The sequence below is a fragment of the Ruditapes philippinarum genome, unplaced genomic scaffold (genome assembly GCF_026571515.1).
Source record: "Ruditapes philippinarum isolate M1 unplaced genomic scaffold, ASM2657151v2 ctg130_1_1_1_1, whole genome shotgun sequence".
Classification (NCBI taxonomy): domain Eukaryota; kingdom Metazoa; phylum Mollusca; class Bivalvia; order Venerida; family Veneridae; genus Ruditapes; species Ruditapes philippinarum.
This window is the reverse complement of record NW_026852081.1, coordinates 1-12946: the sequence shown is the minus strand read 5'-3', so window position 1 is coordinate 12946 and position 12946 is coordinate 1. Positions and strand designations below refer to the sequence as shown.

The following is a 12946-nucleotide window of genomic DNA, read 5'->3' as shown; positions in this document are numbered from 1 at the left end:
TCATCCTTAAGATATGGTGTTTGTCTTTTAAATTGTTTGCTGATTGCAATTGCTCATTTGTGAAACGAAGGATTGATAACATCTGTTCCCCTTTCAAAATTCCATTTTGTTTAGTTTTCCCCATTGTTTTTTTTTGTTCAGGATACACGGTTCTTTTACTTTGGAACCATAGGCTGCTTTTCATGGGATGGAACTAAAATGTCAACATTGAAGGTCGTATGAAGTTGCATTTTTAGTACCGTTCATGAACAAACTCAATCAAACCGAGCTTACAACATCTTCAATTGTGTTGCTTTGGGTGATCTTAAGAGATCGGTTTTTCTCTATTCTACAGGGATCGACCGCATGTTTTGACTATCATTATCTACGATAGTATGTATTTTATATGCTTATGCGAAGAACGTTTTAAGGAACTGGAGATTATGTCTTCGTCAAGAACTTTTTCAGTCTAAAATCATGACGATCATCACAGAGAACAACGTAAAATAACAGCCTTGGCTCGAAAAATTCAACTACAATATCTACAACTTAGGAAAGATTCTCCTCGTTAGACGTTAGAAGATATGCAATCGGCTACTCAGAAATGGGGGAAAGTTTAGTCTTGCTTTTTTGTTTCGTTTGTTTTAACAAAATCACACCGTTTTCAAATTTTTCTAATAAAGATAGCTTTTATGATGTTTGACATGTCACCGAGCTTCAAGGAAATAAAATAACGTTTAACTGAAGTGATAGTGACATGTTTAAATATGATACTCTTTTTATCATTATCTATAACGTGCTTATGAGCCAGTCTATGACAGGAAACAAATTCCGACAGGGAACAAGAGGTATGACTAAAATACGACACAGAGATTTTTTTGACACTACGGAAATATTTCTTTGCAAAACGTGTGCTTATTCATGAAAATAATTAACATTTAAGTAATAAAACAGATTTACTGAGTTAAAAGTACGTTTATTTTAAAATGTACGTATTACAAATATTTGTTGATGTTTATTTGAAGTATTCTGTGACAATTGTTCTCTTTTGCCTAGATTTGTTTATTAAAATTAGTGGTTCTGTACCTTCATCCCAGGTAAATATGCAATCTTGTGTTAATCAAGTAGTTAAAACTTTTATGAATAAGTAAACAATACGTAATAAAGAATTGATAATACGGTCATGTATTCAACAGTTTGTTCATAACTATTATTTGATATACAGACACATTTTTGCTATTTGTTAAAAAAAAACAGAACAGTTCGCCTGCAATTCGCACAATATTTAAATGGACATATTCTCAGCGCAACGGAGATATTCGTTACCTCTGTCTTGATTTTATTTTAAGTATACCAATCATTTCATTTTTATTTGTTATCCAATTTATTTTGCTTCGACCAGACCTTTCAATCTTTGTCGCAACAGACAATCATTTCAGAATTTCAGACATGTATTAATTTGTGAATTCATGCATTAGGTTCTACTTTTTCACAAAAATATGCAACTTAATTATTAAACAAAGAGCACATGCCAAGAACATGGAGAAAAGATTATTAGTGCTTAGGATATTCAACTGTAATCGAGAACCATTGTCAAGGTTGTTTTTGTACATTATCTGTTACTGCTCACATCATTAGGCGGTGTCTTTGATGTGCAGGATCAACATTTAACTTGTCTTATTTTAATAGGCCAATGAGTTTCGGCCGACGCAAGTACATCTAATTCAAATAAACATCATTCCAATACCCCCGTTCACGTTCATATTACACACAACTATAAAACCAAACCACCCATGCTCGTGACACAATATAATAAACTTCTATAACAAACAATGTTACCTTAATTTCGAAACTGTGTTTTGGGTAACTTACAGGAATGTATGATTTAACAGTGTATCTGTTTTAGACAATTCAATAAAACCAATACACAAAGTGGTAAATGCAGTCCCTTTATGACCGAGTCAGTTCAGGAGTTTTATGTATAAAAGTATTAAGAGACTACAACCCCTTTGCTACATAGCAGCATTTTAAAATAATGTGAGAATAAAATTAAGACAAATCACGTAACTGATACGTGTTCAACAATAAATTTACAATGACCAGGCTAACAGTTTAAAATTCGTGACAATCATAAAAAATAGTTTGTTTTTCTTTATTATACTATGTAATTACTCACTGTCGGTGCATTGTAAGCTGTACATAAATGATTTAAACATTAAAGGTAAGTTCCTTTTTATTTTGTTTAATGTTTGTATCTTTCCCTATTTTAATTAAACATATAATTAAACAAAGCAGTCAACACATAATCAGTGAAATGAAACCATAATCATATACATTCTATATTTATTTATATTCTGGAGACTTAAAAGATATATTTTCAGACTTAATATAATCTTATTTCTGAATATGTTTTAGGCATGTCACATAAAGAAACATAATTTGTTATAAAGTTGTTTGACAGGTTATATTATAAGTTCTAAAGATGTTTGACACGTTATATGGTTCTATATAAACGATTGTTTGTAAATATAAACAAAGCCGCTAGGCGAGGTTTATATTGCAACCAACCGTTTATATACAAAAAACAACTTTAAAAAAGACAACAACAAAAAATAAAGACAAAAAAACATGAGTTGCCTTAACCGGGATTTGAACTTCAGACCCCTCGCTTCCTAAGTGAGCTTGTAAAGTTATAAAAAATCAGCCTGAAGAAAACCATATTGTTCTAAATTAGGGTTTGTAACCTACATTTTGTTTACGGTAAACCTGTTGTTTAACACTGATGGAGCTCAATATAAGCATGTATATCTATAAAGAATAACACAATATTAGAAATCTTGGACCAATCGGGAACTATTTTTTCTTCCCCGAGAAGGCCTGAAAATTAACGCGCCTTGTCATTTGACAATCTTTACGCAGTGATCTCCCCTTAATTTTTCGGCGTTAGTGTACATATAAAGGGAAGTAACCGCTTCGAGTTTGGACTTCTTTCGGTTTTGAAAATAAGCACACCAGGGTCTGAAATTTCGCTACCATTATTTGTTTGGTGTGACGACCAAACAAATAAAAACGGATGTAAAGGTGAAACCTAAAGTCGATAACTGACAATAATAATCACTTTAAAAGGATAGAGAACTTCTATAAAAATGAAATGTCGAATTAAAATGAAATGCAATGATATCACAATACTTTCTTTTCATAAGTAAGACATAAATGATATGAACATACGGCTTAATATTTAAAAATTTCCGATGTGTCAAAGTATTTTTTAAAATGATTACTTCAATTTTGATTGTAATTCAGTAGTATAAGGTTCCAATAATGTATTTTTGTATTTCCTGCCCCAGAGCAACGTCAAGCTTAGTGGATTTTTATATGACAGTGTAAAAAACCACACAAAAAAAATACATTAAACAAGTGTACCGTGAATTAATTTAAGAGTGAATATGTTTTGCTTTTATACTTTTTCGACAAAAACTCATTATTTTCATTATCATTTTCATATTCCTGATAACTAAAAAAGAAAATGACTGTCAATTGCATCAAAGGAAGCATGGGCATGTAATTCACCAGATACTCCTATTTCTTTCTACATTTGTATATACATGATATAAGGAAGCTTTCAAGGAGATAAAGGAAAGTGAAGTCGCCATATGACCTTTGTAATGATTGTGCGACGATAAATGCACAAAAAACTTAATAAAACTAAATTGTAAATAAGAAACATACATGTCGCAGTTGTTTTCGGTGCTTTTTTTACATTTCTAGTAAAGATATGATAAAACTGTATACTAAACAATGTCTAAAAAGCAAACCTTTTCCAAAATTGATTTGAATATTCCATATGTATTATGATAAACTGACACTGTTGAAAATTAACTAACTGATTCCATTCAAATTCACTTTGTTTTTTTTCCCCAATTCCTATAACATGTAATAGCAAAATAATCGATGAAGCGTTTATAAAGGACCTTTTGTAAATATATGTAAATAATAGAAAAACTTAATCTATTCGAGTTACTATATACTGGGGTGCAACTCAAATATCTAACTATATTTCAAAGAAGAATATATCAATTGCTAGTTTGTGTTGTGACACAAAGCGTGAAGCATACAGAAACGTGTTTTGTTTGTTTGTATATTCAAAATGATTGACAAAATACTGTATTACAAGTACATGTAATGGGAAATAACCTCTCACACATAGAATTGTGAGCGGTCATATGTTACCCTTCTTGAACATCAATTCTACATTAGATACTTCTAAAAGTTTACAAAAATAAAGTGTTTCCACCCTTTTTATTAATACGTAACTAGTCGCCATTTTTGTTTTGGTGTAATGGGAAATCCCCGGATGACGCGTATGACGTCATCCAATCTTTTAAATATTCATTTCTTGCTCTTCGGATAGGGTTTAATCAAAGACCGTTTTTCAGCTCTACATTGACGTTTTTAGTGTTTAAACTTCCGTTAGGGTCATTAAAAGTCGCCTGGTTGTGTTTGTTATTAACTGTTTCTTGATGAAAATAATGTTCTGTCACTTTAACAGTCCTTGTAACCTCAGATTACATTTAGCATAAAATTAAGAATTATTAATCGAAGAAAAATAATACCAAACGGAGAATAAATGTACCTGTTTTTATACGGGGTTGTAAATTTGGATGTTTGGTCCAAAGAGTTCTTTGTATTAACTGTACATAATAAAAGTGGATGAGAATGTGAACGAGTGACATGTAAATTCAAGAATCAATAGTTAAAAAGCAGTGATTGTTTCTTTACACTTTGAATTACTTGTTGCATAAATGATCAGCTTTTAATGTAAAATATATATTATAATAATATGCGAACGAACGTTTCAAACATATGCTTTGATTCTTATAAATGCCCATACACATATTAACTAACCGTAATCGTAACGCATGACAATGCTCTCCAAGGTGCAACACCTTAATGTGTAGTTCAATCTCAAAGACAAAATCTATAACATGTAGTTACATTGAAAATTCAGATATTAGAGACACGGTTTGATTGACCTTCCGTCTATGCCCCCTAGCACAGACTTTAGCAAATCTAAATTTGTACATGAAAATTGTGACATTTTGAATTTAGAAACATCCGCAGATTTAGTTTAAATAATACACAATTTCAATTCTAAATATGCATTATACAGAAAGCATCTTGTTAGTAACGATTTATAAGGTTTCCCAGTTACCTGACCCCATATAGTTTATTCTAACAAATTCTAGTAGGGTCTTGTAGTCAAGAAATGCAAAAAGAACACGTGTCACATCAACAATAAAATTTGTGATGTTCTATGGGACATATCGACCACATTACTGCAGTTTTGAAAGAAAAAGAGAGAAAATAAAAACGAATTGCGATGAGACATTTAAAGGTCCACTTTGTCTAAGAAATTCTATCATTTTATTTCTCAAAAACTTTTATTTACAGATTCCAAACATATCCAGAAACAACCCATCTTTTATTTCTTTTGCTATGTCGGCATGGGTATAATGATAGGGAATGATTACTTTATATTGAAGTCAAACACTACTTTGTTAACATTTTTTTTATATCTTTATGACACATTTCTGCAAGTTTAGCGCAACTTTGTGGAGTTGTAAAACATCTAATAATGGACGATATTATGGTTCAACAGTTATACTTTGATATTGTGAGAATGACGCTCGTTTGGTTTTCCAAATAGTTAATAGTTAAAGAAGAGTCGTTTTCAAAAACATGACTGCTAGCTAGTGATCGGCCGATTTAAAAATAAAAAAAAGGCATTTTACCATTGGTGAAAAGAATCCAAAGTGTAGCTTTATTTAAAGTTGCATACCTCTAGATGATTAAAAATATGTTGTTTTTTTTAAATCTTGGAAAAAATGTACTAATCTTCTCCAGAATTATTCCGTTTTTTATTTAGTTTCGTCCATTGCCGTTCTTGTTTAGGACACGCATTTCATAACTTGGGGACTATACGCCACTTTTTCATGGAATGACACCAACGCCACTTTTTCATGGAATGACACCAACGTGTACGTTGAAAGTTCCATGATGACAGCAGTATGAAAACAGCTGCGTTTGTCTGTACATTTGTAATTTTACCATTTCATGATAAATGTTAAATTCTGCTTTAGACGGTGGTAGGGAGCGTAGACGGTAGAAGGGAGCGTGGACGGGTGTTTTTCGTTAATTTTGTATGTGCTGACAACATTTCACTGTATTAAAATATTAGGGTATATTTTGTGTCTGATCTAGAACTTCTTCAGATAGATAGATAGATGGATGGATAGATGGATGGATGGATGGATAGATAGAGCAAAGGATTTAGAACCCTGTCCTTTGACCTTATGTAGACAATACCAACCCTTTTGACTAGGTCTTGTGGTGGTATAATTATGTACGGAGTTTTGCGAAATAAAGTGTTCACACATGTAATCCGGAGACAAGCCATTTTTTATCTTAAAAACATGACACAACATTATTTGTTCAACTCTTCTGTGGACCGGTAACCAGCTAAGGAACTTAAAGTGGGATGGGTCAATATGGGCTCTGAAATCCAAGTCAAGTACAAATCTCATTATTTTATTTTGACAAGTTTGTAACTTATTTTTTAAAGACGGTGTCAAACTATTATACCAAACACAGCATGCGTAATCATAGTGACACTGAATAAGAGACATAATCAGAAGTTTCTTGGTATGCTGAGTAAGAAACTCTTTCTTGCGGTAAAGAATTTTTAACCGAGAGTTGTCCTTTTTAAGAACAGACTCGGCCATTGAGCAAAATGACAGATTTTGGTCTATAGTAATCCCAAGATACTTGATAGATGAAGTTGATTCAATGATTGTACCAGAACAGGTTATATGCAGGTTAGGTTCTGACCAAAGATTTTGCATGAACCCAAATAAAATTGACTCGTTTTTACCCAAGTGCAATGGCAACGTATTGTCCACTAACCATTGGCTGGCCAATTCCATATCATCTGTCAACGCCTTTTCAACAACAGATAAACTTTTACCAGATACAAGGATACCAGAATCATCAGCATATAAAAGCAATTTATTTTTGACCACAGCTGACATATCATTTACATAAATTTAAAAGAGAAGGGGTCCAAGGATTGAGCCCTCAGGAACACCTCTTGTTATTTTAGAATTGGAAGAAAAAGTACCAGAGACATCTACAAGCTGCTGTCTATCTGATAAATAACCTGATGCTTGCAATGGTCGACTGTGTCAAACGCTTTCTGCAAATCAAGCAGCACCATATCAACAACATTACCTATATCGTTTTCATACCTGATAAAGTCTGTAAGGTGAATCAGACAAGTATCAGTAGAGAAGACACTCCTGAAAACTGATTGAAATTTATACAGCACATCTTTATCCTTAAAATAAGCTTCAACCTGGTCATAAACCATCTTTTCAAGGATTTTAGATACAACATTTAAAATGGACACAGGCCGGTAATTACCAACATACAATTTGTCGTTCTTTTTATAGAGGGGAACGACTTTACCTTGGATAAGGAATAAGTTTATGATATGAGTACAACGCCTGCACCCCTACCTCCAAGGTCAATGCCACACTTAGAGGTCAAATGTTGACAGAGTCTGTTATATGGTATATTTTGTGTCCCGTACATAACTTCTTCATAGATCAAGGGATTTTGAATATACTTGGCACAAATAATCACAATGATTAGATTATATGTCATGCGTAACACCTGTGTCCGTACCTCCAAGGTCAGAAGTCAAAGATTTACATAGTCTGTTATAGGGTACATTTTGTCCATACTTTTTTCATAAATTAAGGGATTTTAAAAATATTTTGCACAAATAATCACAATAATAATGCGATAAGTCAGGCGCAAAACATGGGTCCCTAGCTCTAAGGTCACGCTTAGAGGTCAAAGACAAATATGGTGTGTAATAGGGTATATTTTGTGTCCGATCTATAACTTCTTCATAGTTCAAGGGATTTTGAAAATACTTGGCACAAATATTAACAATAATAAGACGATATGTCATGCACAACACCTGCACCCCTACCTCCAAGGTCAAGATCATACTTAGAGGTCAAAGCTTAACATGATAAATTTTTAAATTCCGTGTTTAATTTTTATTTCTTTAAAACATTTATTGTTGCATTTGTAGATCTAGCATTGATCATAGTTTTGGTCTAAAAGTCCTGAGATCCATCATAACCTCAATCTTTTGAAATATCACAATTTTATGCTTCCTATAAAACATCCCCGAGGCGGGGGACGTTGATAACTCTGTTACAAATATTTGTTCAAATAAACATCATTCCATTACCCCGGTCCACGCTCACATCACACACATCTATGAAACCAAACCACCCATGCTCGTGACACAATATTATAAACTTGTATTACAAATAATGGTACCTAAATTTCTAAGCTTCATTTTGGACAGAAAACTTATAGGAATGTATGATTAAAAAAGGTACCAGTTTTAGACAATTCAATAAAACCAATGCAATCAGTAGAAGATGCAGATCCTTTTTGACCGAGTCAGTTAATAAGTTTAATGAATATATGTATAACTTCACACTATGCTACAAAGCAGCATCGAAACATAATGTGAGAATAAAATTAAGACAAATCACGTAACTGATACGTGTTCAACAATAAATTTACATTGACCAAGCTAACAGTTTAAAATGCGTGACTGTTCTAAAAAATAGTTTGTAATGATTTAATATATTATGTAATTACACACTATCGGTGCATTGTAAGCTGTACATCAATGATTAAAACATTAAAGGTAAGGTCTTATTTATTTCGTTAATTTTGTTATCTTTTCTTCTTAAAATTAAACACATAATTAAACAAAGCAGTCAACACATAATCAGTGCAAAAATGGCATAATTATAAAAATTGTATTTTATTTATATTGTGGAGACATAAAAGATATATTTTCAGACTTAATATAATCTGTTTCTGAAAATGCTTTAGTAATGTCACATAAGGAAACATAATTAGTTATAAAGATGTTTGACAGGTTATATGGCCCTATATAACCGGTTGCTTACATACATAACTCGAGCCGCTCGGCGAACATTGTATTGAAAATAACCGTTTATATATGGCCATGTTACCTGTCAGGAATCTTTATAACAGCAATCTCCCTTTTTAGAGAAAAAAATGAGAATGGACAGCAGCTATGTATATAAAACTATATAGACGTCTCGATTATCCAATGAAAAACAACGTTACAAACGAGCAGTATTATAAATACTATGCTTTTACGTAGTGATCAAAGCATTTTCATGTAATTTGATGTGTGCATTTTTCACAAATTATGTTAAAAGTATGTGTCATCCATTCTTTTTCAAATCGAGTTGCTCTGTGTACTCTAAAGATGAAATTATTCAAATATCATACTTAGCCAAAACAAGGCATTTAATATTAGAAAGCTAGAAAGTCGGAAACGTAGCCAAAAAGAAAGAAAGAATTTACAACAATGGAATCACGGGTTAATAATCAAGATGGCAATATGAATGTCGACACGCCGAGAGAAGACGATCCTGACACACAATGTGGATTTGGATCTTTCCGTCCTGGTTTCTTACAGGTAGGTGAACTGCTCCCCAGACCTTCTTGCTCCAAATATGGATATTTCAAACGACGGAAATAACAGTCGATTGATGACTTCACCTTTGTTTTGTAAAACATCGATTGAACGTATTGACAAATTAATATAATAAACTTAAAATTTGACTTTATAAAATAATTCCATGATTCAAAACTTACCTATGTCAAAAATTAAAATAGCCCACAATCGGAAAATACGATTTGCTTGGGTAACACACGCTTCAAAAATATATTCATATATATTTATGGATTCAGTTTTAATGTATACATTTTTTCTTTATTCTTATTTTATAGATATTTGCACGGATTGGTGCTTTTGTTAGTTTTTATAGCTTATCAGGATTGCTGACATCAACGCTGGCTGTTTATATAAACTCTCAGGTAATTTCATTGATGAAACAATGTACATGCACTAGTATGAAATTTTACATTAATGTTTTAGAGCCTTCATAGACTTATATGCCTCACATTTAGTTCGAATTGTTAATTTTTGTTAATTGTAATTTATTGATGAATACTGAACACTGACTGACATTATTAAAGCTAATTTCTACTTAAAATATTTATGGACATCCCTTATTTCTACAAAGAAAAACTGTTTAAGATTATAATAATATTGGTCAATAAGAAACTGACAATAGCTATACGTAAATGTTATAGTTAATTATAAAAAATTGAATTATTTATTTTCAAATTTAATTTTTCTCAGATACTAGTCTTACATAAGCACTTGTTTGGCACTTCTACTGTCAAGTTAAGTTGTATCCAATAACTTTCGACTTATCTATTTTGCTCTGTAACCCTATATACTTTTGGATTTGTCATAATCTCTAGTAAAATTCAGTATTACATCTTAATGACAAAATGGTTATCAATCCTTTTGATAGCGTTTGTTGCCAAACTTAACAAGAACTAGAACTGAATTGGTTGAAATTCACGAAAACAAGATCAATTAAATTATTTTAAGAATGTGATAAGATTGATGTAATTTACACGTTCGAATCTTTGATTATAATATCTTAAAGGTACCATTGTTAGTCTTTTTCAGAATATTCATATTTTCATATTTGTTACAGGTTACTATGCTAGAAAAGCAGTTTGGTTTCAGTAGCGCGGAGACTGGCTTTCTGATGAGCTGTAACGATATTGGGTTCCTTTCGTGTATTATATTCTGTGGGTTCATTGCAAGAAAGGTACAAATTATGCTTCCTACTTTCTTTGCGTTAATTCATTTTGTGTTATTGTGTGTCAAAGGAACATAACTAATGTTGCAATTAATATCATCTGTCATTAAAGAAACAGAATCAATCGAACTAAGTCTAAAGTTGCCACATTGTTACGAGAGGTGTTCAAATTATTATGAAACAATTTTAGAACCTGCCTAATTATTTACTCGCATGTGTTTAATTGCAAAAGATCAGGGATCCATGGCAAAAGTAAAACATTCTATACCTTTTTTGGCCAGCTTTCTAAAGTCCGATTTATGCATGATTGCTCAAGTTTGCTCCATTCATCTTTGAGATCCTTTTTAAGACCGGACATGGTATAAATCTTGCGTTCATGTTACCTACGTTTCAGTATACCCTAGATACCAAATCCATGGGACCTGCATCTGGGCTTTTTGGCATCCATTCTGCAGGTGTTATAAAATTCACTTTGCGTTTGTCGAGAAAGCTAATGGTCATTTTAGCGGTATGATAAGAGGCCGTGTCTTGATTGAATACCATATCGTTCTCTCTTCCAGGAAAAACAAAGTTGCGGAGCAACTTTTTTTGAGAAATGGCTTTAGAACTTTGTCTATGTAATATTTTGCATTGACTTTTACCCCTTTATTGATAATAAATAGAGATGTTTTGCCGTAGCTTAAACCATCAGTTTGTTCAGATCTGTCTTACTAGTTCGAACGAAGCAAACACAACATCGATCATAACTTAAGCCAATAAAAATATAGCCTCGTCTGTGGTGTCAACACTTTTTCATTTTCCACAGTTAAGACGGAGATATAGGCGTCATGATCGAGCGAATCCTTTCAAAATCTGGGCCTCACTATAAACACGGTAGTTTTGCTATTACTCTGTTGATATTGCATGGAGACAGCCATATTTAGCTGCCATTTCTTTTTGTGGGAGGATTAACCAACGTAATCATATTACGGATTTTACGTACGACATCAGCAGTTGCTGCTGTGCGACGTATAGTAAAAGAACCACTTTTACCTGTTTTGCGTATGTTATTTCGAAAAGCACCTTTACCATGTTGAATGCGATGCACAACAGCAGCAAAACATTATGTTCCATCTGTTTTACTTGTTTCGCAATGTTTCTGTAGGACATTTTTGGCTTCAAAAGTCCTTAAATAAAGCCTTGATAATAGCTTAAATCAATTTGTTTTATCTAACCAGATTGGATTTCCGATTCAAATGAGATAGGTATATGTATGACACACTACTTTACATTTATTAATCGCTTTGCACAAGTTTTTGTAAGCTATACAATCTTAAAACGTGTTTTGAATGTGTTTCATAATAAATGGAAACCTCTAGTATGATTTTTTCACTGCTCTCTAGGTACGTAGCTCAGCATTTCCCGGGTATTTTTTTACGAGATTGCACACACTTTTCTCATTCTTAAGATCTTTTAGCATGTACGTTTTCCAAAAATCTATAATGGATAATTCAATTTAATCTACCAGAACTACATGAACAAGTGCATTAGTTACACTTAAATATTTTTGAACAACTTATAAAATTGACAAAGAAAATTATTATTATGATAAATTCTGTTATCCTTCACGACTCAATTAGTATATACATTCATGTATTCCGAATATAGTCACTAAATTTTAGAATCCATTACCATCATTCGTCTGTAAATAAAAGTCAATTTGTTTTTGTTAAGGTACATATACCAAGAGGTTTGGGGATCAGCACCATTTTGTATGGTATATGTGGTATAATGTGCTCTTTACCATACTTTATACAAGATCATTCCTCCTATGAAATCGATCAGATGACTAATAACCTTGATATACAAACAAATACAACAGCTCCTGGTGGAAAAGTCCCAATGTGTGTAAATGATGCATCAAATGGTGACAGAGATAGATGTTCTGCAGATATTGAAGGTGTTGCAAAATCAATGACTGTTGTTCAACAACTTCAAATCAAGAAAGTTGCATATTGCATTATTGCTATCGGAATGGTAAGAATGTCGTAAATATGGATATAAATTATAATTGTTTCTAGCTCAACTATCCCCAGAATAATCGAGCTAATGCAGTCACCCATTTGTCGGCGTCGGCGTCCCTGTGGTTAAGTTTTTGCGTGTAAGCTGGTATCTCCATA

General features: G+C 32.5%; 1 protein-coding gene across 1 annotated transcript; it reads left to right on the top strand.

Annotated features, from left to right (window-relative positions):
* Positions 1-2162: 2162 nt before the first annotated feature.
* LOC132748743 (solute carrier organic anion transporter family member 2B1-like) lies at positions 2163-12803 on the top strand (the record flags this gene model as incomplete). Its single annotated transcript, XM_060738381.1, has 5 exons — positions 2163-2200; positions 9422-9583; positions 9898-9984; positions 10680-10796; positions 12501-12803. Coding segments are annotated over exons 2-5 (618 nt in total), but the record flags the coding sequence as incomplete, so codon positions are not given.
* Positions 12804-12946: the final 143 nt, after the last annotated feature.